The sequence below is a fragment of the Falco rusticolus genome, chromosome 3 (genome assembly GCF_015220075.1).
Source record: "Falco rusticolus isolate bFalRus1 chromosome 3, bFalRus1.pri, whole genome shotgun sequence".
Lineage (NCBI taxonomy): Eukaryota > Metazoa > Chordata > Aves > Falconiformes > Falconidae > Falco > Falco rusticolus.
Genome location: NC_051189.1, coordinates 12,838,128 through 12,864,588, shown reverse-complemented (window position 1 = coordinate 12,864,588; position 26,461 = coordinate 12,838,128). Strand labels below are relative to the sequence as shown.

General features: G+C 61.9%; 5 protein-coding genes across 14 annotated transcripts; 2 read left to right on the top strand and 3 right to left on the bottom strand.

Annotated features, from left to right (window-relative positions):
- Window positions 1–63: 63 nt before the first annotated feature.
- LOC119144732 (alanine aminotransferase 1-like) lies at window positions 64–4,875 on the bottom strand. 4 transcript variants are annotated; one of them, XM_037380438.1, is made up of 11 exons: window positions 4,638–4,874; window positions 3,931–4,020; window positions 3,538–3,646; window positions 3,304–3,437; window positions 2,973–3,216; window positions 2,789–2,868; window positions 2,582–2,715; window positions 2,329–2,500; window positions 1,753–1,908; window positions 971–1,083; window positions 64–218 (listed from the first exon to the last, which is right to left on the bottom strand). In XM_037380438.1, the coding sequence occupies exons 1-11, from the start codon at window positions 4,770–4,772 to the stop codon at window positions 128–130; spliced, it is 1,458 nt and encodes a 485-aa protein (XP_037236335.1). In that variant the 5' UTR covers window positions 4,773–4,874; the 3' UTR covers window positions 64–127. The 4 variants fall into 4 exon arrangements, with proteins under 4 accessions (XP_037236335.1, XP_037236338.1, XP_037236339.1 ...); XM_037380440.1 differs by having other exon boundaries at window positions 145–218; window positions 952–1,083; window positions 4,638–4,875; XM_037380441.1 differs by lacking the exon at window positions 3,931–4,020 and having other exon boundaries at window positions 4,638–4,875.
- Window positions 4,876–4,933: 58 nt separating this feature from the next.
- LOC119144735 (alanine aminotransferase 1-like) lies at window positions 4,934–8,438 on the top strand. The gene is made up of 10 exons (XM_037380446.1): window positions 4,934–5,140; window positions 5,228–5,336; window positions 5,801–5,934; window positions 6,006–6,249; window positions 6,354–6,433; window positions 6,507–6,643; window positions 6,733–6,904; window positions 7,174–7,329; window positions 8,017–8,129; window positions 8,208–8,438. Exons 1-10 carry the CDS (start codon window positions 5,015–5,017, stop codon window positions 8,296–8,298), a joined length of 1,362 nt encoding a protein of 453 aa, XP_037236343.1. The 5' UTR covers window positions 4,934–5,014; the 3' UTR covers window positions 8,299–8,438.
- A 47-nt stretch (window positions 8,439–8,485) lies between these two features.
- Window positions 8,486–12,917, bottom strand: LOC119144109. Its single transcript, XM_037379030.1, is given in 9 exon segments — window positions 8,486–8,754; window positions 8,842–9,167; window positions 9,170–9,359; window positions 9,440–9,608; window positions 9,610–10,322; window positions 10,636–10,829; window positions 10,889–11,158; window positions 11,161–11,425; window positions 11,513–12,917. Coding segments are annotated over 9 exon segments (2,754 nt in total). The 5' UTR covers window positions 11,986–12,917; the 3' UTR covers window positions 8,486–8,600.
- Window positions 12,918–13,409: 492 nt separating this feature from the next.
- Window positions 13,410–23,572, bottom strand: RECQL4 (RecQ like helicase 4). 6 transcript variants are annotated; one of them, XM_037379808.1, is made up of 24 exons: window positions 23,343–23,572; window positions 22,814–22,847; window positions 22,521–22,630; window positions 21,731–21,874; window positions 20,784–21,469; window positions 20,107–20,209; window positions 19,330–19,459; window positions 18,953–19,072; window positions 18,486–18,635; window positions 18,309–18,401; window positions 18,074–18,210; window positions 17,819–17,902; window positions 17,445–17,633; window positions 17,175–17,357; window positions 16,876–17,056; window positions 15,871–16,148; window positions 15,655–15,792; window positions 15,225–15,384; window positions 15,008–15,137; window positions 14,655–14,827; window positions 14,353–14,539; window positions 14,086–14,251; window positions 13,826–13,934; window positions 13,410–13,728 (listed from the first exon to the last, which is right to left on the bottom strand). In XM_037379808.1, exons 1-24 carry the CDS (start codon window positions 23,424–23,426, stop codon window positions 13,607–13,609), a joined length of 3,891 nt encoding a protein of 1,296 aa, XP_037235705.1. In that variant the 5' UTR covers window positions 23,427–23,572; the 3' UTR covers window positions 13,410–13,606. The 6 variants fall into 6 exon arrangements, 5 of the variants coding, with proteins under 5 accessions (XP_037235705.1, XP_037235707.1, XP_037235706.1 ...); XM_037379810.1 differs by having other exon boundaries at window positions 18,486–18,632; XM_037379809.1 differs by having other exon boundaries at window positions 20,107–20,206.
- A 98-nt stretch (window positions 23,573–23,670) lies between these two features.
- On the top strand, window positions 23,671–26,459 carry LRRC14 (leucine rich repeat containing 14). Of its 2 annotated transcripts, XM_037379821.1 has the most exons (4): window positions 23,671–23,729; window positions 24,034–24,381; window positions 24,686–25,321; window positions 25,585–26,459. In XM_037379821.1, exons 2-4 carry the CDS (start codon window positions 24,053–24,055, stop codon window positions 26,156–26,158), a joined length of 1,539 nt encoding a protein of 512 aa, XP_037235718.1. In that variant the 5' UTR covers window positions 23,671–23,729; window positions 24,034–24,052; the 3' UTR covers window positions 26,159–26,459. The 2 variants fall into 2 exon arrangements, with proteins under 2 accessions (XP_037235718.1, XP_037235717.1); XM_037379820.1 differs by lacking the exon at window positions 23,671–23,729 and having other exon boundaries at window positions 23,793–24,381.
- The last annotated feature ends 2 nt before the right edge of the window (window positions 26,460–26,461 follow it).

The following is a 26,461-nucleotide window of genomic DNA, read 5'->3' as shown; positions in this document are numbered from 1 at the left end:
ACACCCCAAAACTCATGTCGTGGGTCCCTTCGGGCTCCCTGTGGGGGGCAAGCAGAGGCATGGTGTGATCTGTGGGGGGCTTTAATGGGGTTGAGGGGGCAGATAGGGGGCCAGGGTCGCCCCCATGTCAGGAGAAGCTGTGCAGGAAGGCGGCGTGGAAGCGGGTGAGGGTGAGCAGCACCCGCTCCAGCGTCTCAGCCGGCAGGAGCAGCGACAGCCTGGGGGGCACAGGGTGGTGGGGTGGTGGGTGGTCCCACATCCCCCCTTCACCCAGTCCTGTTGTCCCCCAACAACATCCTGGTGTAGCAATCCAATGGTACCCAACCAGCCTCTCCATCCCAACCCTTCCCCCAGCCCCACCATCCATGACGTCCCTCTTGTCTGACCTCAGCTGGGCCTCCCTAACCTGTCCTCACCCCCACCCCATCGCAGCCAGCCCCCCCCCCCCAAACCTCTGCCACTGCCAGCCCCCAACATCCATCCTGACCTCCCTGCCCCCCAAATCCCAACCCAAACCAGCTTCCCCTCACCCCAAACCCAAGCAGCCCCCAACATCCAACCCCAGCATTCCAGCCCAGCTCCCCAAACCTCTGTGCTTGAGAACCAAAGCCCAACGTCCCGGCACAAACCAGCCCCCAGCCCCGATCCCCCAGCTCCCCCAGCCCCCTTGACCCAACCGAACCCCCCTGACTAGCCTCTAACACCCAACCCAGTGCCAACCAGTGCCAGCCTCTCAAACACAACCAGCCCTCCAGCCCCAGCCCACCAGCCCCTAGTACCTGCCATCACCACAATCACCCAACCCGAACCATCTCCCCTGCCATCCCCGAGCCCCCAGCACTGCCCACCCTCCACACAAAGCATCAGCCCCAAGGGCTCCCTACCCCCCCGTCACCCAACCCCCACCATGCACCATAGCACTCCCCCCACCCCCCACCCCAGCACCCTGACCTGAGCCCCCCGGTGTTACCCGATGTGGTAGGTGCCCTCTGGCTGCCCAAACTCGCTCCCTGGGGCCAGCACCACCCCCGTCGCCTCCCGCAGCTCCTGGCAGAAGAAGACGTCGGGCTCCAGGCCCAGCACCTGGAGGAGCAGCGGGAGCATGGGCACCCTGCGCCATGGGGGCACCCTCTCCCCTGGGCGTCCCCTGTCCCCAGGGGGCCACAGGGTGCCCTGTCTCCCCAGGGTACCCCTTGTCCCCAGGGTGTCCCATACCAGGGGGCTCCCCACATGCCCCCAGGATGGCTCCCGCCACCCTGGAGACCCTCATAGCCACATGATGCCCCATGTCCCCAAGATGCCCAGCACTCCCACAGTGCTCCGTCTCCCCAGGACATCCCATACATCAGGGTTCCCCGCACTCCCACAGCACCCCTGTGACTGGGGTGGCTCTGTGCTCCCAGGATGCCCCATGTCCCCAGGGTGTCCCATGTCCCACACCACAGGGTTCCTTGCACTCCCACGTCCATGGGTTGACTCTCGCCCCAGCAAGCCTCACGCGCCAGCACATCCCCAGGATGCCCCACGTCCCTCCCCAAGATGCCCTGTACTCCCAGGATGCCCCCTGTCCCCCAGATGCCCCCTGTCCCCAGGGTGCCCCATCTCCCCAGGACACCCCACATCACAGGGCTCCCCACACTCTCACCCTGTCTCACACCCTTGGGATGACTTCCGTTCCCCACAGCGCCCCTCTCCCCGTCCCCACCCCCCACCCCGGGTCCCCCCTCCCCACGGCCACCCGTGGGTGCTCACCCGGGCCTGCTGCAGGGCGCGGGGCGGGAGCTGGATGCGGGGGAAGGCGCGGGCGCCGCCCTGCACGGGCTGGCAGCAGATGCCGGGGGCCCGGCCCAGCACCTCCTGCACCCGCCGGGCGTTGTGGGCCAGGTCCCGGCGCAGCCCCTGCCTCTGCTGGGGTGGGAGGGGGCTGAGCCGGGCGGTGGGGTGGGGCAGGGCATGGGATGGGATGGGAGGGGGATTGCCATGGGATTGGAGATGGGATGGGGAGGGGGATTGGGATGGGGGTGGGATTGGAATGGGGATGGGATTGGGCTTGGGGTGGGGATTGGGATTGGGATGGGATTGGGAGTGGGGATGGGATGGGGATGGTGATAGGGATGGGGGTGGCGACGGGGATGGAGATAAGATGGAGATGAAAATGGGATGGGATGGAATGGGGATAGGATGGGGATGGAGCCAGAAACAGGCATGGGCCCACACAGCACCTGCCTGTCCTTCGGCTGGAGCGTGGGATATCCCCCCACTGCCACCAGTAAGACCTGTGTGTCCCGGTGGCAGCTGGCTGTGAGGAGGGGTCTTGGCACTACCCACCTCATTAAAGGCTGGATAGGAGGGGTCACTGGGCAGTGGGGGCTCCATGGCCATCTCCAACATCACCTGACCCAGGATGGAGGGATACACTGACATCCCCCATGTGTAGAAGCACTTCAGGACACTTGGGTCAATGTTCACCAGCTCGAAGAAACCTGCTCGGAAACCACCCCTGGGGGAGAAGGAGGTGGAGGGGGCTGGCAAAGGGGGTTTCGGGGGGTCTGGGGGGGGGGGATGAGGTGTTGGTACTCACCCCCCGAAACCCTTGGACAGGGAGTAGAATGAGACAAGCTGGACGGTGGAGGCGAGCGGGGCACCCATCTCCCACAGCACCCGCTTGAAGGAGAGGAAGGGGCAGCCAGGGAGGAAGGCTCGTTCCTGCTGTACCTGCGGCACCCAGGGCTCAGGGGGAGCCAGGCTGCGGGGGCACAGCCACCCCTCAGCCCACCCCCGCACCCACCTCATCTGCCAGCAGCAGCAGGTGTTCCTCAGCCACCAGCCGGATGATGTCCTCCATGCTCTGCCGGCTCAGCACATGCCCTGCCAGGGGGAGCCCACTGGTGTCCCCCCATGCATGGGGAGCCCACTCACATCCCCCCACCTGGGGAAACTGAGGCACGGGGACACCACCCCCCCCAACTCACCCGTGGGGTCTCCGGGGTTGATGATGCAGAGCACCTTGGGGTGGCATCTCACCCGTGCCTGCCGCAGCACCTGCCGCAGCGCCTCGCCAGCCACAGCCCAGCCCTGCTCCTCGGCCAGCGGGTACGGCACGGCCACGGCCCCCGCCAGCCCCGCTGCTGCTGCATGCAGCGGGGGGCCCGGCACCGGCACCAGCACGCCCGTCGGCTGTGGCGCCCTCTCATCCACCACCAGCGTCACCACGTCCTGCTGGGAAAAGCTGCTGTGGCTGGAGGGTCCTCAGTGTCCCCATGGCCATGCAGTTGCCACTGCTGGTCCCCATCCCACGCTCACCACCATGGCTGAGGCGGTGCCACTGCAGGGGACAATGCAGTGGGGATCGCTGGGAATGCCATTGTCCCTTTGCTCCAAGTAACGGGCCACTTTTTTGGCCACGGTGTCAGTGATGTACTCCAGGTTGTAGGACCCTGGGGACAGATACGGTGTCACTGCATCTGGTGATCCCCCCATGCCCCACTACCCATATGGGGGGCTGGCCCCCTTGAGGTGTGCCCATCCCCACTGTACCTGGGCTGCCACCCTGCAGGTGCTGCAGGATCTGGCGTGCGCGCTGCTTGGTGTCCGCCGGCATGCACTCGGCGTCCAGCAGTGTGGGATACGCGCAGATGGCAGCCACCTGTGGGGATGCGGCCAACCCCCCTTGGTCACCCCCTCCCCCAACACGCCCCCCCCCCAACACCCTGGGTAACCCCGAGGTCAGGATCCACCCCACCCCCCATCACCTAAGGTCAGGACTCAGCCCCCCACCCATCACCAGGGTGCTGGGGGGGGAGCTGAGGATCATAGATCCCGTTGTGCTCAGTCAACCCTGGACTTGTCGATCTTCAAGGTCTTTTCCAACTTAAACGATTCCACGATTCTGTGATTTTAAGTGCAGGCAGCCATGGGGCTCCCCATTACCTGCTGGAGGTAGGTGAGGGGCTGGCGGCCGGCAGCAACTGCATCCCCTGAATGGCAGCAGATGACCTCGGTGGAGGACTTGTCCTCTCCCTTGGGAACAGGAGCTGGCTCAGCAAGGCCACTGTCCTCTGTCCCCCTATACCCCCCTCCCCGAGGCCCAGGGGACATGGTCATAGGCGGTGGGGCTGGAGGATGGCACTACAGAGCATCCTAGGACACCCTGATGTGGGGGCACAGGGGGCTGTGGGGACCTGAGGGGAGGCACAGTTGCCATGGGGAGTGGGTGACTTTGGGGACATGGGATCAGGGTGGATGGGGGGACCTGGATGGGGGGCTTCAGGGACCTGGGGACCACAGGGACCTGGAAGGTGACACAGGGATGTGCATGGGCATAGGGAGGGAGGTGTTTTTGGGGACAGGAATGGTTATGGGTGGCTGCAGGGTTGGGGTGGCTGTGGGGACACCATTGGGCTCTGGGAGCATGTGTGGGCATGGGCACCTCGTGGGACTCTGGGGCCATGGGTGTCTGTGGGTCCTATTGGGCTCTGGGTGGCCATGGGGACCCATGGGTGGCTGTGGGGACCCATGGGAGCATGGGACCATGGTTGTCAGCTGTGGATCCCATGCGGGTCTGTGGCTTTGGGTGTCTGTGTCCCATGGGGCTCTGGGTGGCTCTGGGGACCCGTGGGTGGTTGTAGGGGTCTCACCTGGGTCAGCTCGCCTTCAATGGCAGTAGCCTGCTCAAGCAGAGGCTGCAGTGGAGGTGGCGGTGTGCGCTGGCTGCTAGGGTTCACCTGAGACAGGGGGGTGTCAGTGCCCCCCGGGGTGCTGATCGCTGCCATGGCTGGGACAGGAGCTGAAGTGGCGGGTGCATGCAGCCGGGGGTGGGGGTGGGCTGGGTTAATGGTTAGGGGTTTGGCAGTGCATGGTGTGCCAGGGTGGACAGGGTCCTGGCCATCTGGCTGTCCCCTTGTGACCATGCCATGCACGTGGCCTCGTTACACGCCCCATTACCCGCCCCTTTTCCCTCCCCTTTACCACCCCTTGGCATTTCCCTGCAGGGACAGTGTCAACCGCGGCGGCCATGGCCATGGCACAGGGGACATTGGGGACATCGGAGCCAGCGGTACTGGTGCCTGGTGTCCCTGTGGATTGCAGTGGTGACGACGCTCATGCAGTGGGACGGGGCCCACTGGCTGTTTTGCGCCAGGTACTGCTGGGCACTGGGGTTGACACTGCTGACCTGTCACCATGTCCCCCAGCATGGCCAGGCTCAGCCCAGCTCCCTGTCCCCCAGGTCGCGGCCACCTGTGCCTACCCGGATCTGCTGGGCAGCCCCGCTGTGCCCGAGAGTGCCCAGCGCCGGGCACGGCGCATCCTGCAGGAGATGGATGCCGGCAACATTGGTAGGGTGTGGCACAGCTCACGGGGTGCCCGGCAGTGTCAGTGTGGGGTGCCCCTTGCCAGCACATGGGAGCTTGGGGTCACCCTTGTCATGGCTTATAGGCTGCGTGGGGGGGGTGTCCCATGGGGTGCTCAGTGTGGGTGGGTGGGTCTGCTGTGGCTTATAGGGTGCTCAGTACAGCCCATGGGGTGCCCCACATGGCGCATGGGGTGCTTGGCATGACCCATGGAGTAGGTGGCACCGGTCCCATGGGGTGCCCAGCATGGTGGCAGAGGGGTGCCTAGTATGGCTTATAGGGTGCCCAGCACAGCTCATGGGGTGCCTGGTCTATGGGGTGCCCAGGCCCATGGTCTGCCCAGTGCCAGCCCCATGAAGTGCCCTTTCCCATTGAGGCCACTGAGGGAGGGGGTTGTTGGGGTCCCATGGGATTCATGGTGCTCAGGAGCGGGTCTGTCCTGTCCCCAGGAGGCTACAACCACGAGCACCGGGCGCTGGGGGTCCCTACCAGGGTTGCCCGTTTCCTTGAGCGCCGCGACGGCGGTGTCCCTTGCCACCCTCGCAACATCATCCTCTGCAATGGCACTGCTAGCATCCTCCCGGTGAGCAACCGTCCTTGGTGAGCGGGGTCCCTATGCTGGACTCCCCGAGCTCATCCCCATCCCCATCCCAGTTTGTTTTGTCACTGGTAGTGGATGAGAGGGTGGTGCAGCCGACGGGCGTGCTGGTGCCGGTGCCGGGCCCCCCGCTGCATGCAGCGGCAGCGGGGCTGGCGGGGGCCGTGGCCGTGCCGTACCCGCTGGCCGAGGAGCAGGGCTGGGCTGTGGCTGGCGAGGCGCTGCGGCAGGTGCTGCGGCAGGCACGGGTGAGATGCCACCCCAAGGTGCTCTGCATCGTCAACCCCGGAGACCCCACGGGTGAGTTGGGGGTGGTGGTGTCCCCGTGCCTCAGTTTCCCCAGGTGGGGGGATGTGAGTGGGCTCCCCATGCATGGGGGGACACCAGTGGGCTCCCCCTGGCAGGGCATGTGCTGAGCCGGCAGAGCATGGAGGACATCATCCGGCTGGTGGCTGAGGAACACCTGCTGCTGCTGGCAGATGAGGTGGGTGCGGGGGTGGGCTGAGGGGTGGCTGTGCCCCCCCAGCCTGGCTCCCCCTGAGCCCTGGGTGCCGCAGGTACAGCAGGAACGAGCCTTCCTCCCTGGCTGCCCCTTCCTCTCCTTCAAGCGGGTGCTGTGGGAGATGGGTGCCCCGCTCGCCTCCACCGTCCAGCTTGTCTCATTCTACTCCCTCTCCAAAAGCGTGGCAGGCGAGTGAGTGCTGGCACTGCCAGGCGACGGGTGGCTGTGCCAGGGCCTCCTGGGTGTGTGTGTGGGATGAGGAGCAGCACTGTGTCCCGCAGGAGTGGTTTCCGTGTGGGGTTCCTGGAGCTGGTCAACATTGAGGAGGGAATCACACTGCCCTTCCAGCTGGCACAGTCCATCCCCCGGCCCTGTGTCCTGGGGCGGATCCTGCTTGACCTCCTCATGGACCCGCCAGATGAGGGGGATCCCATACAGAAGGCCCTGGAGGAGGTGGGAGCTGGTGCATGTGCCCCATCTCATTCCATCCCCATCTCCATCTCCATCCCCACCCCATCCCCATTCCCACCCTCATCCCCTCCCAATCCCCATCCCATTTCCATCCCCATCCCATTCCCATTCCATTTTAATTTCAATCCCCATCCCCATCTTCATCCCAATCCCCCTCCCCATCCCATCTCCAATCCCATGGCAATCCCCCTCCCATCCCATCCCATGCCCTGCCCCACCCCACCGCCCGGCTCAGCCCCCTCCCACCCCAGCAGAGGCAGGGGCTGCGCCGGGACCTGGCCCACAACGCCCGGCGGGTGCAGGAGGTGCTGGGCCGGGCCCCCGGCATCTGCTGCCAGCCCGTGCAGGGCGGCGCCCGCGCCTTCCCCCGCATCCAGCTCCCGCCCCGCGCCCTGCAGCAGGCCCGGGTGAGCACCCACGGGTGGCCGTGGGGAGGGGGGACCCGGGGTGGGGGGTGGGGACGGGGAGAGGGGCGCTGTGGGGAACGGAAGTCATCCCAAGGGTGTGAGACAGGGTGAGAGTGTGGGGAGCCCTGTGATGTGGGGTGTCCTGGGGAGATGGGGCACCCTGGGGACAGGGGGCATCTGGGGGACAGGGGGCATCCTGGGAGTACAGGGCATCTTGGGGAGGGACGTGGGGCATCCTGGGGACTTGGGGCATCCTGGGGATGTGCTGGCGCGTGAGGCTTCCTGGGGCGAGAGTCAACCCATGGACGTGGGAGTGCAAGGAACCCTGTGGTGTGGGACATGGGACACCCTGGGGACATGGGGCATCCTGGGAGCACAGAGCCACCCCAGTCACAGGGGTGCTGTGGGAGTGCGGGGAACCCTGATGTATGGGATGTCCTGGGGAGACGGAGCACTGTGGGAGTGCTGGGCATCTTGGGGACATGGGGCATCATGTGGCTATGAGGGTCTCCAGGGTGGCGGGAGCCATCCTGGGGGCATGTGGGGAGCCCCCTGGTATGGGACACCCTGGGGACAAGGGGTACCCTGGGGAGACAGGGCACCCTGTGGCCCCCTGGGGACAGGGGACGCCCAGGGGAGAGGGTGCCCCCATGGCGCAGGGTGCCCATGCTCCCGCTGCTCCTCCAGGTGCTGGGCCTGGAGCCCGACGTCTTCTTCTGCCAGGAGCTGCGGGAGGCAACGGGGGTGGTGCTGGCCCCAGGGAGCGAGTTTGGGCAGCCAGAGGGCACCTACCACATCGGGTAACACCGGGGGGCTCAGGTCAGGGTGCTGGCGTGTCCCCACCTCCACTCAATTGCCCCCCTTCTCCTGCCCCCCAGGCTGTCACTGCTGCCACCAGCTGAGACACTGGAGCCAGTGTTGCTCGCCCTCACCCGCTTCCACACCGCCTTCCTGCGCCACTTCTCCTGATGCCGACTCCCTGCTGGAATCCATCCCCTCCAGTGCCGCAGCCTCCTGGGGGGCTGCAGGGTTGTGGGGGGACCCCGCGCGTGGCCATGCAGCACCTGTGCTGGTGTGAACCCAAGGAAAGGCACAAGCGGTGGATGGGATCCATGGCCGTGTTTATTGGGGAGGGACCAAGGCTTGCTCGTGGAGCCCCTCTGGTGGGGCTGATCCTGGGGGATGCCCCACGCAGAGGCGCCAGGGAGCAGCCGGAGCCCCCTGCTGAGTGCCGGCCCCTGGTAGCACATCAGCTGCCCCCCAGGAGCCCCTCAGATTTCGGGGAAGACAGTGTAGACCTCCACCTCGCAAAGCGCCAGCTGCCCCTCCCTGCTGGGTATGGTGACAGTGACATAGCGGCCCTGCAGCCCCTGGCAGCAGATGGTACTGAGTGAGCCAGGACCAGCGTCCGTGATGATGCCGCAGCTGCCGGGGTGGAAGAGATGGGGCTCAGGAGACAGTGGCACCAGTGGGGTGGGGACACTCCCTCCAAACCCCACATTTTTGGCTCACATGGGGTTGTCCCTGCCACGATCGGCTGGCGCGTCCCCGACATGGACCTGTGCTCCCCGCAGCCGCTGCCAGCAGCAATCCTGCCGGTTCTTTACCACCACAGCTGCCACGGCGCGGCGTCTGCCCAGGTCCACACTCCACCAGGGCTCCCGCTCTCGCCGTGTGTGGCTGCAGGAGCCGTGGTGCCAGACGCCGTCCCGGTTCCCATCTACCGCCTTGGATGCGAAGCCGGAGCCATTGGAGGTGGAGGACTGTGTCGCCTGCTGCTCCCGCGCCACGTTGAGGGCTGTGAACACCATGGGGTGGGTTGGTGGGTGCTGGGGTTCCTGGGGGAGGTGGGCTCTCCTGACAGCTCACCTCCTGGCAGCGGGGTGCAGCCTTGCCGGATCACTTCCACCTCACACAGCACCAGCGCATCCTTCCGGCCGGGGATGAGGATGGAGACGTAGCGACCGCGAAGGCCATGGCAGCAGACAGTGCTGATAGAACCGGGGCTGGCATCTGTGATGATGCCGCAGCTGGCGGGAGAGGAGGGGGCAGGATGAGCCAGCACAGTGCCAGTGGTGTTCCCAGTAGAGAGGATGGGGCTGGTGCTCACACAGGGTTGTGCCGACTGCGGTCAACCGGGGAGTCACCGACGCGGACCTCAGCCCCCTTCAACCGCTCCCAGCAGCAGTCATGGCGGTTCTTCACCACCACGGCATAGATGGCGTGCTGGTGGCCGAGATCAACACGCCACCATGGCTCCAGCTCCTCTGTGGTGTGGGCACAGGAGCCGTGCTCCTGATTGCCATCCCAGTCCCCGTTGACGGCATTGGCGGCACTGCTGCTGGCATCCAGGATGGAGGACTGGGTGGCCGGGCGGCCCAGGGCCATGTTCTGGGCTGCGGGAACAGCTGGGCTGGGGGTGCCATGTCCCCAGAAGACCCCGCGGTGCCCCCCAAACCCACTCACCCCCTGGCAGCACAGCACAGCCTTGCTCCACAACCTCCACCTCGCACAGGCTCAGCCGTTCCTCGCGGCCAGGGATCGTGATGGTGACGTAGCGGCCGCGCAGCCCGTGGCAGCAGATGGTGCTGGTGGAGCCAGGGCTGGTATCTGTGACTGTGCCGCAGCTACAAGGAGGGGGACAAGGGTGAGGGTGGCCAAGCGCCAAAGCAGCCGTGCACCACAGCGTCAACACTGTGGCACTCACATGGGGTTGTTGGTGCCATGGCTGGCAAGGGAGTCCCCGACATGGACGCGGGCACCCTTCAGCCAGTGCCAGCAGCAGTCCAGGCGGTTCCTCACCACCACAGCTGCCACAGCATGGCGATGGCCCAGGTCCACTGTCCACCATGGCTCCAACTCCCTCTTGGTTTGAGAGCAGGAGCCGTGCTGCCAGTTCCCATCCTGGTTCCCATCCACGGCGTTGATGGCACTGCTGGCTCGGCTGGCCGTGGAGGACTGTGCCACTGGGCGCCGCAGGGCCAGGCTTTGGGCTGGGGGACACCATGGGACAGTGACACCAGCCCTAGGTGCTCAATGCCAGTGATGACCCGTGGCTGGGCATCAACCCCTGGGCACAGAGCCGGCACTGCGGCCTCCATCTGTCCCTCCAGGCACTGCATACTGGCACACTGATGTGCCACCGGCTCAGGGACATGTGACACCCCCCTCCCCCATGCTGGGGCCCTCATGCCCCCCCCCTTTCCCCCCGGCGCTGCAGGAACCAAATCGCTTCTGCAGGGCTCAGGTAGGTCAGCGCTTGCTGGCAGCCACCGGGTAGGTATCAGCTCCCTGCTGGGAGGGCTTCAATCCTTACCGCCAGGCGGGGGGACGCAGCTCTGGGCTGTCACCTCCACTTCGCAGAGGATGAGGAAATCCTCCCGCCCAGGGATGATGATGGAGACATAGCGACCCGGCAGCCCGTTGCAGCAGATGGTACTGGTGGAGCCGGGACCAGTGTCCAAGATGGCCCCGCAGCTGCCGGGAGGGAACCGCCACAGCTATGGCCGGCGGGACAGTCCCATGCTGGGTGGGGGGACCTTGCTGGGGACCCCACTCACACAGGGTTGCGCTTGCCATGGTTAGCCAGGGAGTCCCCAACGTGGACCTGGGCGCCGAGAAGGCTCTCCCAGCAGCAGTTGTGGCGGTTAGTGACAGTGACGGAGTAGACAGTGTGCCGATGGCCCAGGTCTACACGCCACCACGGCTCCAGCTCCTTCTCAGTGTGGGTGCAGGAGCCGTGCTCCCAGCTGGCATTGCTGCTCCCATCCACGGCATTGGCAGCCAGGCTGATGGCATTCAACGTGGAGGACTGTGTGACGGCGCGGCCCTGCGCCACGTTGGGGGCTGGAATTGCCAGTGGGAGCATGGCACGAGGCTGCCGGCCCCTGACTGCTGCCCCACCAGCCCCCACTGCCTCCCTGGGAGCCCCTCACCTCCGGGCAGGGGGAGGCAGCCCTGGAGCACCACCTCCACCTCGCACAGCACCAACGCATCCTCCCGGCTGGGGATGAGGATGGAGACATAGCGGCCCTGCAGCCCCTGGCAGCAGATGGTACTGAGTGAGCCAGGACCGGTGTCCGTGATGACGCCACAGCTGCCGGGGTGGAAGAGATGGGGCTCAGGAGACAGTGGCACCAGTGGGGTGGGGACACTCCCTCCAAACCCCACATTTTTGGCTCACATGGGGTTGTCCCTGCCACGCTCGGCTGGTGCGTCCCCGACATGGACCTGCGCTCCCCGCAGCCGCTGCCAGCAGCAATCCTGCCGGTTCTTTACCACCACAGCTGCCACGGCGCGGCGCCCACCCAGGTCCACACTCCACCAGGGCTCCCGCTCTCGCCGTGTGCGGCTGCAGGAGCCGTGGTGCCAGACGCCGTCCCGGTTCCCGTCCACTGCGTTGGTGGCGATGCTGATGTTGGGGAAGACGGAGGACTGGCGGGCTGGGCGCCCCAGCGCTGCGTTATAACCTGCCAAGGCAGGGGTCAGCCCACCACCGAGGCACCCCAGCAAGGCTTTGTCCCACCAGGGGTGCTTCCACTGGCAAGGAAGGGCAAAGGGTTGGGACTCACCAGCCGGCGGAAGGAGGCAGCCCTGGGCGGCTGCATCCTGTGCCAGGACCTCACCGAGCAGTAGCAGAGCCCAGGGCAGGGCCATAGTGTAGCGGGCCGTGGTGGAAGGGGGACGTGGTGGTCAGGGACCACCCTGATCAGTGGGGAGACGGTCCCGACCCGCTGTCTGGGTGGAAGCTGTCGGTGCTTACCACAAGACAGGCTGGTGAAGGAAGGCTGGAAAGTCCCTGCCAGCCCCTCCCTGATGCTCCGGCCGCCGGTGTACCCTCACCACGTCCCTGCTCCGGCACAACACCAGGAAAACCTAAAGGGAAGAGGATGAAGAGGAAAGCTCCGGTGGCCAGCCCTTGGCTTTTACCACCTGTGCAGTGGGTTGTGCTGTGAGCCAGGCTTTTCTCCAGGGCTGGTGGAGGAGGAGGAGGGATGGAGGAGGCTGTGTGGCGTCAGCAGTCCTTGGGGATGTCACAGGCTTGGCACCCAGCTCCACCAGTTAATGTTTAGAAGTGTTTTGGCAATGCTGGTGGGTGCTCCTGTGGTGTGACCTTCTCAAACAGAAGACACTGTGCTGGGGAGGGACGGTGCGTCCCACGGGAGCCCAGCGCCAGGAGGAAACTGGGGCGTAAAGCTCTCCAGTTGGATACCAGTTTCCACCCCAGCCTTGCTTGGATGGTTTTGGTTGTTCAAGAGCTGCCCACAGCAAAACCCAATCTGTGTTTCAGGGTGGGGAAGGGCTTCATCCTTCCTGGAGCTCCGCAAGAGCTAGGTGCTGGGAAAGAGCACGCAACTTTGGCTGGAAAGGGGGTAGGGAAGGAGGATGGCACATGGTGCCAGCTGCTCTGGTTCCCCACTGGCACCTCAAGCAGCTGCTTGCTGGGGCGGTGTGGGCAGGGGGCCAGAGCCACGGTGGCGCCTGGCTGTCCCAGGGCCGTCACAGCTCGCTGGGTGCAGTGAGGGCAGGGGTGGTGGCATCCTCCCACAATGCACTGACAGCCACGGCGATAGATGTCCCTTTGCCATGGCGATAGATGTCCCTTTGCCACGGCAATGGGCATCCTACCCCCCCCATCACCATGGCAACAGACTTCCTACATCACTAGGACAACATCCTTGTTGCCATGGTGATAGACCCCCATCACCATGGCCCCCCCACAGGCCAGTAACAGTCCCCCTGCATCACCATGGCAACAGACCCCCCCCTCTCCCTATTGCCATAGTAACAACACTGCTACATCACCATGGCAACGCCCCCCCCCCCCCCCCCCCCATGAAGGAGGGTCGTCACCCAAAGCCAATTCACTCCCCAAGGCACAGGCAGTGAACTGTAGGCAGCGGCACAGGGGTTAAAGATCAGTGTCCTTTATTAATTCATTATTAAAATCCAGACAAAAATCCCTGCCGGCACAGGGACAGGCTGAGGGCGGGCAGCCCACCCGAGGAGGCAGGACCCCTGTCGGAGGCAGCGCTTGGCCTCCCCAGCCGCTCCTACGCAGCAGCAGGGCAAGGCAGGCAGGGGCAGCGCGCACCACGAACAAGCCTGTGCTTCCTCTGCCCCACTTCTTGGCGGAAGGGTGGTCTCTGCTCACCGCCCCAAACGGGGTCCTCGGGGGGTGATGGCAGCTGGCACAGCCCCGAGGGCCACAGTGATGGCCTGTGTGGCACCACCGTCCCTGGAGCATGGGGTGGCTCTGCCCTTTCGGCTCCTGCCATCACCTGCTGGCCAGGATCTCCTCGGTGGCCAGACGGGCGAGCCGGTGGAAATCGAAGGAGAGATATTTCCTCCAGAACCGGCGATCACGGCCATAGACCTGGGCGGGGAAACAGGGGCTGCCTGCAGGGAGCGGGCAAAGCCCCCGGTTAGGAGGGGATGGGCAGGTGCCGGAGCAAGGTGGAAGACACCCAATTTGGCACCTGCCCACCACTCTTACCAATGCCATGAAATACCCTGGCGATGGCTCGGCCAGAGAACTTCTCGTCCTGGCGGATGGCAAGGAAATGGCGGATGTCAGCGCGGATCTGGCTCTCCCACTCCCGCAGCTGCAAAAGAAGGGACATAGCAAGGGCCTCCCTCCTCTTCCTCATCCCAAACCCATCTCTGGTGTCACCTAAACTGGAGGTGCCGTGTACCAGAAATACCAGCTGACAGTCAGAGCCTGAAGCAGCTCCCAATAAAAGTGGATTTGCTCACTTTAGCATCACTGAGATCTTCGTCCTCCTCCTCCTCCTCACAGCCATGTTCAGCCTGCTCTCCAGCAGGCTCCTTCTCGAAGTAGTTGCTGAGCAGAGCCTTCAGGCAGGAGCTCTTCTCCTCCTCCTCCTCCACAGGGTGAGGACTGCAGGTCTGGAAGGCCACACTGTGCCCTGACATCAGTCTCCTCCCTTTCCAGTACCAAAACGGGTCCCAAACTGGGAGGGAGTGGTCTGTAGGGGTTGGGTGGTCTTCACCCACACTCACCTCTGGAAGGCCTGGAAACAGGTGCGGAGTTGGCCAAGAGCCATCTTCTCCCTGGCCACCACCCTTTGGTGGAGGAAATCACAGACGGAGTCCAGCTCCTGGTCGGTGAGGTCACCGTAAGCACGTAGGTGGAAAGAGAAATCTCCAAACTCTACCATGACCCCACTCTTCCCTGCGCTGCAGCTGTCTGAAGGCGCCAAGAGCTGGTTGAGCTGGTGCTCACCCAGATCCGGCACTGAAACCCAGCCAGCTGCTGGTGTCACAGGGACTCACCCCTCCAAGGAACGCAGGGACACCAGTACCTTTCCGCAGCTGTGGATCCCACTGGAGCTGGCGCAGGGCACGTTTCACCAGCGCTACTTCCCAACCCATGGAGTCGCTCAGCGAGACCATGTCGAACTCCAGCAAGCTGGCTTGGCTGTGGTCCCTCCCTGCCAGGCGCTCCCGGGCCATGAAGACAGCGACAGGGGGAGACCTGAGGGCAAGAGACACCAGGAACCCACTGGTACCATGGCTTGGAGCCTGTTTTTTACCTCCAGCAGACCCCAGAACCGTGGAGCAGCTCCCACCCAGCAGAGACTATGCTGCGGTGGCTTGCTCCTGGCACAGGGAACACTGTGGCATTCACAGCGGTGCCCCTCGGCGCAGCTCTAACCTCCGCGCTGTGGCCCGGAGCTGCTGGGGTCCCCCATAGCACTGCAGCCGGCAGGAAGAGTAGGTGGGAGGCAGCAGCTCCAGCCAGCGCTGCGGGTGCAGCTCCAGGTAGCACAGGAGGGTCTCGATGCCTGCAAGACAGGGAGGAGCTGCAGAGGGACCCTGATCCCCTTTGGGACCCCCCCTGGCCTCACTTGGGGCCGATTTCCCCACCTCACCTTCCTCCCGTATGTCCAGGGACTCCACAGTTTGTTGGATGGGGATAGCTCGCTCGTGCTTGTAGCACACCCGCTGCCTGCTCTGCCTCGTCACGCTACTGTCCTCTTCCACCATCTCCTCCAAGAGCTCGGCCATTTTGGCATCCTTCACCTCCCCATCCTGCAAGGGATGCACCACGCAGTGTGGTGTCACCAGTCAGAGGACAGGCAGGCTCCTGCCTTCCCTTGTGTGACATCTCAACTGCTCTCTTGCCTGTTCCTGGCCAGATCTTACACCACAGCTCACTTCACCCCAACCTTCCCTCAACTGATTTAAGCTCCCCAATGCGGCCACCAGCCCACAAAGGTTCTTCTGCCTTGTTAGCTCATTACTGAATGAGTTAAGAAGCTGGGAAGGCCACGGGAGTGGGGGCCTCAGCCCCTTCCTCACCCTGATGACATCCTGGTGTTTCTGGTGCAGCTCCAAGCACTTGCAGGGAGAAAAAACCTTCTGCACCAGCTTCTTGACAGTGAAAAAATCCACCGTGTCACCGTAAATGTGGCGTCGCAGCTCGTGGAGATCCCTGCCCTGGGGAGGCAGCGGGAAGCCTTGGGGAAAGACCCCCAGAATTTAGGGGGACCCCCCCACCCTACTGGCAAGCATTACCTCCGGGTCCAAGAAGAGATGGCAGTGAGCTGGCTCACCGTCTCGCCCGGCCCGTCCAATCTCCTGCACGTAACTCTCAAAATTTTTCGGCATGTTGTAATGTACAACACCACGGACATCTGATTTATCCAGCCCCATGCCGAAAGCCACCGTGGCCACCACCACGCGGAGCTGGCCACTCATGAAGCTGTTCTGGATGCGGCAGCGTTCGGCAGCGGATAGGCCAGCATGGTAAGCATCTGCAATCCACTTCAGCGGCTGGCGACCACTCTTCTTTGCTGAAAGCAAGTGGGGAGAGATGTTTTAATGGCATTTAATTAGTGATTTCTCAAAAGCACAGCTGTTAATTAAATCAGGGATGGAAACGAGCAGCAAACCCTGCCTGTGGCAGACATCAGTGCTGGGCAGGAGCAGGGCTGCTGCTTCCTGGCAAAGGGATGTGTGCTCCTTGTTAGCTGCCAGAAGTCGTCAAGCCCTGGTTGGTTTGGAAGCGGGATGGCACGAGCTCACCCAGCTTCAGCAAACAAAGCAGGCTGGGGAGAGGATCCCTGGGGCCAAACACGTCCAGCACTTTGCGAGGCAGAGCTCGGCCATGGATCCAATTGTGGATTTTGAGGGAAAAATAAAGACTCTAAGTCACAGCTACCAGGTTTGGAAAGAAAAACCCTGCAGAGCTGTACAACGAAGGCTCCCTGTGTACTAATCCCACCACCCAGCTTTATTAACCACAGCTAATAAGCATCCATCATTATCGGCTGTCACTAGAAAAAAAAATCAAAGCCCAGTTTTAAAGCCTGCGATGCAGATGGGGGAAGATAAATGCCTTACTGCTGCCAAGGGCATTGCTCTGCACCTGGGGGAGGTGGCTGATGGAGCCAGAAACCTCCGTGGAGAGTCCTGCAAGCACAGCTCGCTCCCTAGGGATTCTCTGTTCCAGTGTGGATTCACCAGACAGGATGTTTTGGGCTCATGCTTCCCTTTGGAGAGTGAGGCTACCTCACCTACCCTTCGCTTTCTTCCTTTCAGCAGTGTCCTGCCCTGGCTCCCTGGCTTCCCTGACCAGCACTCCTTGGAGGCAGGTCCGGATGAGTGCCGCAATGCGAACTGTCTCCTCCCGCCGCGTGCAGTAGACTATGATGGAGTCCAGGCACCCAAAACGCTCCTCTCGCAGCAGGGAGATCAGGGCCTGTGGACAGAGGAGGTAAAGGTGCCCCAAAAGAGCTTGGGGATCTTCTAGGAGATACACCCTGAACCCAGTGTCACAGCAACTAATTTGATTTCTTTAGACCCATCCTGGTCCCTACCTGATCCCTGTCCCTGTCCATCGAGACTGAGAGGTGCAGGTTTGGGGGCACAGCGGTGGAGCGCACCGCTATCCCTTCCTCTGCTGGGATACCCAGGTGTTGGGCCACGTCCCGCACTGTGGCCAGGGTGGCAGTGGCTGTCAGCCCCAGGAAGCAGCGCACGCCCAGGTGATCCCGGAGAACCTGCCAAGAGGGAAAAAGTGGGAGCCTGACGTCCCTCCTCACCCCAACGGGTTCCCTCCGCCTCAGGGTGGGCTTCCCCTCTCACACCTTGCAGACCCGCAGGTAGCAGGGACGGAAATTGTGGGACCACTCGGAGACACAGTGAGCTTCATCAATGCAGGCAAAGGCTACGGCCGGCAGGTGATCAGCAGAGGGCAGGCAGCCAGATCCTGAGCTGCTTCCACCAACCAGCGCCTCAGGGGAGAGCAGCAGCACCTGCACCCCGCCCTGCCTCACCTGCGGGGAGCACCAGAGCGACACAAGGGGTGTTTTACCCGCTCTCCCAGGGAAGCAGGCTGACTGGCACTGCTACTGTCCAGCACTGCCTTCATTGGGATCACGCAGCTGCACGAGCAAGGTGGCACTGGGGACACCTTCACACACACGTGTCTCCCTGAGGCTGGCAGCCCTGAGTCCCTCACCTTCTCCATCGCTGCTTCCCGCTGGGCTTTGGTCATGTTGGAGTGGATACAGACAGCCTTCAGGCATGGCGGCAGCCCCGAGACCTGGAAGCGAGGCCTGTCACCCACTCGTGCCTCCAGTGACTTGGGGGGGAGTCACCACCGAACACCCACCTCCCCATTTTGGGTGCATGTGAGCCTTTAACTGCAGCACTGCACACCCAGCAGCGTCTAAGCAGGAGTTGGGGTGGGAAAACCGGGACATCCAAGCCGTACCTGGTCATTCATCAGGGATACCAAAGGGGAGACAACCAAGGTGATGCACTTGGAGCGCTTGTGGTACAGGTAAGCGGGGAGCTGGTAGCAGAGGGACTTCCCCATCCCCGTCGATAACACCACCAGTGTGGACAGGCCTGGCAGAACGGGGGGTTGGGGACCACCCGTGTGGGAGGGGATCACAGGGAGCCCAAACCCCGCAGAGGAAGAGAGGTCGTGGGGGAAACAAACCCACCTGAGAGGATCCTCATGATGGCCACCTCCTGGCCCGGGCGGAAGGAGCTGTAGCCCAGCGCCTTCAGAGCCTTGAACACCTCCTCTGGGGTCTCTGCAGGGGAAGGACACACAGTCAGGCAGGGACCAGAGGGCCAAACGCACGTGGCCCTACTTGGTGTGCAGCAGGGAGCCATACCTCGAACCTTCCCCTCCGGCCCCAGGCTGTAGAGGGGCTCCATGGGCACAGGGGGAGCAGGTGGCTCGTACATCATCCTTCGCACATCCAGGTAAGTTGGTGCCTCCAAAATCTTTTCAGATCCTTCCCGGCTGCTGCCTCTTCTCTCTGCTAGGGATGAAGGCAGCAGTCAGAATGCACAGATGGATTTTCCTACCCTGCCTGGACTCCCACCACTGCACAGGAGCAAGCCTGGCGAGCCTGCCTGTATTTTAGGCTGGCGTTCCTGGAGGATACGCATCCCAGCATAAACCCAGGCTGGCAAAACCACCTTTTGATCCCAGGGAAACCCCCCCAAGGAGCTCAAACAAACTTCTTAGGGGGAAAAGGAAACAATTCTATGTCCCCAAGAGTTCATCCCAGAGCCAGCCACGGCGTGTCACTGGAGAGCGAGGCGAGCCAGCAGCGCGGCAAGTCCTGGGCCTCACCAGAGAGCTCTGGGCAGATGCTGTTGGTCCTGCGAGCCACTTCTTCCAGCGTGGGCAGGGGAGCCTCCTCTTCTTCATCGGCATGGCTGCTCTCCTCTGGCAGCAGGCCAGCAGCCGTCCCTGCAGGCAGGAAAGGGGTCTCTTCTCTACTTAAATCCACGGTAAAGAAACCACCTCATCTTTTCATCCTCTGCCCCCAAGTTATTATCCCCGAAAACCCTTAAGCCAACAGCAGAGAGAAGCTGCAGGGAGGTGGGAACGCCTGACCAATGTTTCCTGTCCTCCAACCTCTGTCACATCTGCTCCGGCACAGCCAGATCTGAACTCGGCCCACAGCTTTGCCAAACAAACCCCTAATTCAGCACCCAAAGCCTCACCTTGGCCCCGGCACGCCGATGCCCAGTGTCCTGTCCTGCCACAACTGAAGCAGATGTCTGAGCTTCGGTCAATGGATCTGGTGCCTCCCCCGTACTGTTCCGCTTTCTTCTGCCACTTCTGCTTCCACACCTGCAAAGCAGGACCACCTCCAGTTATTTTTATACTTTTATTTTTATTAAAGGTATATTTTATTATATTTGACTTCACCATGGCACCGGGCTTTTGCCAAAGCACTGCATAAACATGCCGAGCTTTAAAAAAACATAGGCCATTTTCTTCCAGCTGCTGCTTGCCTCACCCAGAGATGATCCTAAAGGATTTCACATTGATTAATGGGGAGATATTAAAAAAAACCAAATCAACAGGTTTTTGTGGCAGAGCTGAAGCTGGAAAGGCCGAGTGCCCTCTTTACCCTGCAGGACAAGCCCACTACAGTGAGGTCTTTCCCCTAACACAGGGTCTTCAGGGCAAAGCTGCCACTGAAGACAGGGAAGCTCAGGTAGCAGCAGGAGGGGCAGGGAGCCAAGCTGTGCCTGTGCCGCTCTCCTACAGTGTCACAACATAAATTAACTAAAAGCAAAATATGGAAATTCAAATAGTGGCATGACAACGAGCGACAGCTGGAAGTTTTGAATTTGTATTGGATTGGATGAATTTAAATTTGACTGGAAATGGGTTTGGTGGTGACAGCAGCACAGTTCTGTCCAGCGGGAGGCTTTCAGTGATACCCTGGGAGGTGCTGGCAGTGCTGAGGCAGTCACTGGGCACGGCTTTACCTGTTTGCGAAGGCGATTTCCCCGCAGGGCATAACCTCGGACATGAGATTTCTTCTTCAGGTTAAGCTTGACAAAGTTGCCGCGTCTCTGTGAAGGTGCTCTGCTGGGAAGAGAGGTTGGCTAGGAACCCCCCTGCCCATGTGTGGGGGGCCATCATGTCCCCATCCTCCACCCCTCCGCTCCCGGCTCACGGAATGGCTTTGAGGAAAATAATCTCTAAATCTTTTGTCCCCTAAATGCAACTGAAGGCGATGCAGACACTCAGGGGGAAGTGAAAGGCACGCAGGGCATAATTACATAAGAAAATCAGACTCAAAACCCCCCAAAACTTATTCCTTCCCCTGCCAAACACAAAGGAGGAATTAAGGAAAGAACAGCTCACTATTTATAAAAATTGATAGGAAAAAGTCCCCTTGCTCCCTCAGCATCCTTTTCTGACCACTTTTTGGTGCTTTTGAGTGCCACGAGGCATTGCTGCAGCCTGTTTGATTTGGTTTAACTGCTGGCTTTGTTTCCCAGGGAAAACACTGGTGGGGGCTGGGAACTGAAGGGCTCCAGCAATGCCCCAACAGGAGTTTGAAGCAAGCAGTGAGCTACATTGAGGCAGATGAACTTGCAGCACAGCACCCAGCAGTGCTGCCAGCACACCAGCATTGCTGACAAGGGACAGGACCTACCTGGCAGTGACTGCTCTGCGGGTGGATCTGGGTTTCTCCTCTTCCACCTCCCCCAGGAGGTTTTCTGAGGAATCCAGCACCTTCTCACTCTCCTTTGGGGTTGCCACACACTCTTTCTCCTCCTCCCCTTCCTCCTTGCTCTGCTTCAGCCCGCTGGCAGCACTTAACGCTCCCTCGGCTGAGCCTTGGCGGCACCGCTTGAGCTTTGTGGAAGCTGCCATGCTGTCTCCACCATCTCCACATGGCCTTTTCCTCCTGGAATCTCCCACCGATACTTCTCCACCAGTCCCTTCCTGCTTTGAGGGGGCCCAGCTGACCTCTCCCTGCTCCCCTTCCTGCGTGGCACCCAGTATTGTCCCCTCATCCCCAGGTGTCCCTTGGCACCTCTGCAGCCAGGCAGGATCCAGCGAGCCCAGCCTCTGTGCCACTGTCTGCTTCAGCTGCTGGAATTTATTCGGTGGCAGTGGTGGTGGTGGGGACTTCAGCCCCGCAGCAAGGATGATGGGGGCCAGCTCTGACACTGAGGGAGGAAGGAGGAGATCTCCCGGCTCGCCTCCCTTGCTCTGCAAAGGCTCTGCCGGTGCTGAGGATGCGGCTTTGTCACCACTCCCCAAATTTGTCTGAAGTCTAGGGACAGCTGTGGTCCTCCTGGGAGTCAGGGTCTTCCTTGGGGTCAGGGGTGTCTCCTGCATGTCGGGGGATGGACAGACAGGGGTCAGGTCATCCACTGAAACTCAGTGCCCTGCCTCCAAATCAAACAGGACCCTTGCCAGTGTTTGTGGGTGTTCCCTACCCCCAGCTCCCACCCTCCACTAACAGTGGGGGATTCTGGCCGGAGCAGGCCATGACTTCTGAGCAGCCACAAGAGGGAAAAGAGGTCACAAGCAGCTTCAGGAGAAGCTTCTCTGAGCCGCAGTGCTCAGTGCTGATTCCCAGCAAGCCCTAACCTTCCTGGCAGCTCCCAGGTTGGATTTCAGCTTCATCCCATAGTATTGCACTGAGGCTTTTGGCACAGCGTGGCTGCGATGGTTCAGCTTGGGGGCTTTTGGCTGCCGGTTCAGGTGTGCACCCCAACAACCGAAGTCTGGCACCTGCAAATGACACCCACAAACTATTAAATCCAAACCATTAAATCCCTTAACCTGTTAAATCCAAACTTTTAAATCCCCAAACTGTGAATCCTATCACAAAGATGAGCTCCAATACCTCCAAGAGGAGAAAGGAGCTGGAGAACAAGCACGGTATTATCACGCCACAGTGTCTTTTGGCCACAGACAGCGCAGACAGCACATACAGCACCTCTTGGGGAGAAAAAAAAACCCTGGAGCAGTTATTGCCTCACCTGAAGTACAGGGACTGGCTTAATTGTTGCCTTGTTAAGAGGCAATTGTATTGAGTTAAGAGGCAATTGCTGAAAGCCTGCACTTTCAGCAGCCTGGATGCTGGCGAGTGTAAAGCACATGAGGGACTGCAGGTGTTAAATTTCCTACCCCCACCCTTACATGCTCTGTTTGGGGTGCCTTATTCATCCACCAAGCCAAAAATAGGTGTTATATGGTGCCAGTTGGACAATTTTCCCTCCTAAGGTCAAATAAACTGCTTTATAAACAGGAGGGACAACCGTGGCTTTGCCTGCAGTGAAGGACAAAGTGGAAACACCCTGAAGCGCTTGCATCAAGGGTGAGGAAAGGCTCCTGGAGACAAAACTCAAGGCCAGAGTGGGGGTTTCTCCAGTACCTGCTCTGTAGTTGGAATCTCCTGTGCTGCTGGCTGGCAGGAGGGGCTAAGCTGGGAAGGATCCAACTCCTTTCTTTGCTTCTTGAGCATCTTGTACTCCTTGTAGAGCCCTGTAACAGCAAGTAAAGGCTGGTTTTGGGTACACGTGGTACTTACTGTAAAACCTCATCAGTTTCTGCATTAACATATGCTGCTAAAGACTGCCCCCTCGATGTCAAACCCTTGGCATGAGGGGTCACCCCCAGCCTTGAAGCACCACCTTGGGGTGGTAGGGTGGCACAGCTGCCACTCACGTTGGGTGTCCTCTGGAGCTGCTTCGATGTCCGCCTGCAAGGCAAATGCGCAAGAGATCATTATTTCAGGCTATGGAGGAAATTATCGTTATTTTCTGTGACTGCAGAACGAGAAAGGGCTTCTATCTCTTTGCTAGTTTGGTTTTTTTTTCCCCCAAATAAAATTGTGGTTGGGGCAGTGTTACGCTTGTTCCAGACTCGAGGATGTCTGTTCTGTAACTTCTTTAGGTACAAAATGACGGGCCTTACGGCAGTGTCGTCAGGCTTTGCCAGGGGAGCCTCGCTCGGCTTTGCCGGTGCAGGAAACAGGCTACAGGGAGAGGCAGGGACCCTGCCGGGGGCGCAGCGTGCTGCCCGCCGGGGCAGTGATCCCGGGAAACGGGCTCCCGGCGAGCGAGCAGCCCCCCCCGGGGGATCCCCGTCAGGGCTTTCCGGCCCACCCGGGTGCTGCCGCAGCCCCGCCGCCAGCACCAGCCGGGGCAGGGCCCCACGGGCCTCGGCCCACGCGCCGTCCCCGGGCACCGGCTACCTGGCTGGGCCTGCGCCGCCGCTCACGGAGGAAGGCCGCCTCCCATTGCTTCAGCAGGGCCTTCACCTCCTGCTGCCGCTCCATGGCGCCCGGGGGTACTCAGGCACCCGAGCCTCAGAGCGGCGGGGGAGCGGGGAGCGGCAGGGAAGCGAACCTCCCGCTCCCGCCGCGCCTCAGCCAATGGGAAGGGAAGGAGAGGTGACGGACAGCGGCAGAAGGCAATAAGAAAGCGAAGAGCTGTGGCGTCGCCGAGGAACGGTTTTGGGCCCGCCTTCCCTATGAGAGTGCGTTCTCTGATTGGTGCGCGCTCGTGTCAGGCGGCAGCACGCATGCGCAGGGGCGGAGCAGCGGCGGGCCCAGTGGAGAGCTGGGGGCTGCGGGAGCGCGGTGAGGGGGCGGGGCCGGGGGACGCCATTTTGGGGGGGCTGGGGGTCCCTATGATGGGGTGGCCGGGTTAGAGGTGCTGGGGGGCCCGTGTGCTAGGGGGGGCAGTTTACGGGTCTCACCATGGGGTGCCCCTTTGGTGAGGGGCTCTACCCTCCTGCCGTGGGGGGCCTTTGAGGGGCAGGATGTGTGCCGCCTGCTGAGGAGGTGCCGTGGGGCTGCCCCTGCGCCGTGGGGCTGCCTGTGGAGCCATGTTCTGCACCCCCCAGCCTCACCTGCTGTCTGTCTGCTCCCTCCCTGCCCACAGCCCCTCGGTGCCGGGTGCCATGCACTCCCTCGTCTTCCTCTGTGCCCGCCGGCTGCTGAGCCACCACCCCAGTGCCCGCCGTGCCCTGGACTTGCTCCCCGCTGAGCTCTACCCCGTCCTCTTCCAAGCCGCTTTCCTGGACGGGCGGACACTGGCGCTGCGGGACCTGGTGGGGATGTGGCCCTTCCCCGTCCTCAGCTTCCAGCAGCTGCTGGGCCACCATAGCCGTTACCGTGACCGTCACCCACTCCTTGGGGAGAAACCCAGCAAATTGTGTGTGCAGGCTGTCATTTTGGCTGTCGTGGCACATCTCCGCCAGGTGCTGCAGGAGCCCTGCCATGGCACCAGGTGGGTACTGGGATGCCAAATGCCATGAGAGCCGTTTCCTTCCTCCTCGGGGTGATGGAGGTGACGATGCTTGTCCTGGGGCTGCGAGCTCTGGCTGTGGTGAAGGGAGGGAGCTGTGGGTTGGCACTGGGTTTGTTTTGTGCACCGGTAACACTGGAGGAGAGCAGGACTGTGACCCTCACCCTGCCTCAGGGCAGGAGTGAGCCACCAGATAGCCACAGCTCTCCCAGGAGCCAGCTGCATGGTTGTTGCAGTTCCCCAGTTTCCCTGCTCGTTTATTTACCTGTTTCTTGTCTTTGCCCAGCAAGAGACGGTGCTGCCTGCGGGTGCTGGACATGACGGGTCTCCAGGACGACGACACCGACCGCGGCCCGGAGAGGATGAGTCTGTGGTCTGGCACAGTGGCATTGGCCAAAGCCTGCATTGAAGTCTCCAAACACCAAAGCGAGTGCCTGAAACGCGGCTCCAAGCGACATAAAGGTCCCTCCGGTGCCTCAGCGGCCCTGCAGCCCATCGGCGTGGAGGTCCGTGCCGATCTCTTTGTCAACTGCACGTCCTATGGCATCCTACGGGATGCTCTACAGACTGGCACGGCCAGCCCCCTGTGCCTCAGATGCCGGGATTTCCACGCTGAGGAGCTCTCTGTTGCCAGCACCGTTTGTTTGCTGGAGTCCTTGGAACCCACCGGCGTGCGGCGGGTGGATCTGCGCTTCAACAACCTGGGCCTGGCAGGCCTCTGTGCCATTTTGCCGCACCTCGCCAGATTCACCAACCTCCTCAGCCTCAAGCTGCCCTACAGCAACATCGATGTGCGGCGGCTTGTGACGGGGACGGATGCCGGCCTCCAGCGCCTCGCCATGGAGCTAGGAAGGCTGCCCTGCCTTAAGGAACTCAACTTGGGTTCCTCCCGGCTTTCAGGGAAACTGAGGCAACTTCTCGGGTAAGTTCCTGGCGGAGCAGGTCCCTGACCTGCCCTGGGGTGGGGAATTCAAGGGTTCCCGCTCGCACGTGGGGGTTTGGGATTTGGGTGGGTTGGCTGCCATTCCCTAGTGTGGTTTGGTTCCACCAGGAATATGGGAACCGTCCCCCGCATCGTTCAAAGATTTAATACAAGGTTTAGTGCGGTGGCAGCTCCCTCCTGGCCCACACCCTGCACGGTGACGGCCTCGGGGGGCTCATGGCTCACTCTCCCCACCCCGGCAGTGACCTGCAGGTTCCCCTGGAAAGCCTGGAGCTGGCCTTCTGCTACCTCCTTCCCAGCGACCTCGCCTTCCTTTCCCAAAGCCCTCATGCTCCAGCGCTGAAGAAGTTGGACCTGAGCGGCCACAACATCTCCGAGAACTTTCTCCAACCTCTCCAGCATCTCCTGGAGGAGACCTCGGCCTCTCTCCTCCACCTGGACCTCATGGAGTGCCAGCTGACAGACGCCCGGCTGGAGGCCCTGCTGCCGGCCCTCTGCCGTTGCTCCCGTCTCCACTGCCTGGGACTTTTTGGCAACCCCCTTTCCACGCGGGGACTCCAGACCTTGTTAGGGAAAACTGTGGTTCTGCCAGATTTACACCTGGTTGTCTACCCTTACCCCGTGGACTGCTACAGCCAGGAGCCGCCCCAGCTGCCCTCTGCCTCTGGCTGGCTCTTTGAGGACGTGGTGGATGAGGAACGCTTCGCTGCGGTGAGCGCCAAGCTGCGCCAGATGCTGGTGAACTCTGGCAGAGCCAGCGCTGTCTGGACCACCAGTCTCTGCCGGCACAGCGCCCTCGACTACTTTGCCTTGTAGCTGGTGCAAAGCTTGGAGCCTTCCCCCTGCCCCATGGCACCCGGTGAAGCGCCGCAGCCTCACCGATGCGCCGCAGCCCCTCCCTCCTCCCCAGATTTGGTGTTTCCTCCTTGTCCTGGTGCTTTTCCAATACCTTTCACTGTCTCAGTGTTCACCAGCATCAGCCCCAGCCGGCCTCGTGTCTCAGGCCATGCCTCGTGTCTCTGGGACAGCACGCCGACTACAGGCAGACCGGTGTCTAGGCCATCCTTAGCTGATTAATTAATGCCGGGAGTCTGGTTAATAAATTGCAGTTGCTTGGGA

Excerpts from the sequence above, each read along its gene's own strand:
- LOC119144732 (XM_037380438.1), bottom strand. The coding sequence starts at position 4,772 with ATGGCAGCGATCAGCACCCCGGGGGGCACTGACACCCCCCTGTCTCAG. Across the intron at positions 1,084-1,752 it reads GCGCCCTGCAGCAGGCCCGG|GTGCTGGGCCTGGAGCCCGA; the intron begins GTGAGCACCCAC and ends CTGCTCCTCCAG. Across the intron at positions 219-970 it reads GAGGGCACCTACCACATCGG|GCTGTCGCTGCTCCTGCCGG; the intron begins GTAACACCGGGG and ends TGTGCCCCCCAG.
- LOC119144735 (XM_037380446.1), top strand. The coding sequence starts at position 5,015 with ATGGCCATGGCACAGGGGACATTGGGGACATCGGAGCCAGCGGTACTG. Across the intron at positions 6,250-6,353 it reads CAACCCCGGAGACCCCACGG|GGCATGTGCTGAGCCGGCAG; the intron begins GTGAGTTGGGGG and ends TCCCCCTGGCAG. Across the intron at positions 6,644-6,732 it reads TCCAAAAGCGTGGCAGGCGA|GAGTGGTTTCCGTGTGGGGT; the intron begins GTGAGTGCTGGC and ends TGTGTCCCGCAG.
- RECQL4 (XM_037379808.1), bottom strand. The coding sequence starts at position 23,426 with ATGGAGCGGCAGCAGGAGGTGAAGGCCCTGCTGAAGCAATGGGAGGCG. Across the intron at positions 18,402-18,485 it reads GCCGGAGGGGAAGGTTCGAG|AGACCCCAGAGGAGGTGTTC; the intron begins GTATGGCTCCCT and ends CTTCCCCTGCAG. Across the intron at positions 14,540-14,654 it reads GGATCCACAGCTGCGGAAAG|ACAGCTGCAGCGCAGGGAAG; the intron begins GTACTGGTGTCC and ends TGGCGCCTTCAG.
- LRRC14 (XM_037379820.1), top strand. The coding sequence starts at position 23,978 with ATGTTCTGCACCCCCCAGCCTCACCTGCTGTCTGTCTGCTCCCTCCCT. Across the intron at positions 24,382-24,685 it reads GAGCCCTGCCATGGCACCAG|CAAGAGACGGTGCTGCCTGC; the intron begins GTGGGTACTGGG and ends GTCTTTGCCCAG. Across the intron at positions 25,322-25,584 it reads AAACTGAGGCAACTTCTCGG|TGACCTGCAGGTTCCCCTGG; the intron begins GTAAGTTCCTGG and ends CCACCCCGGCAG.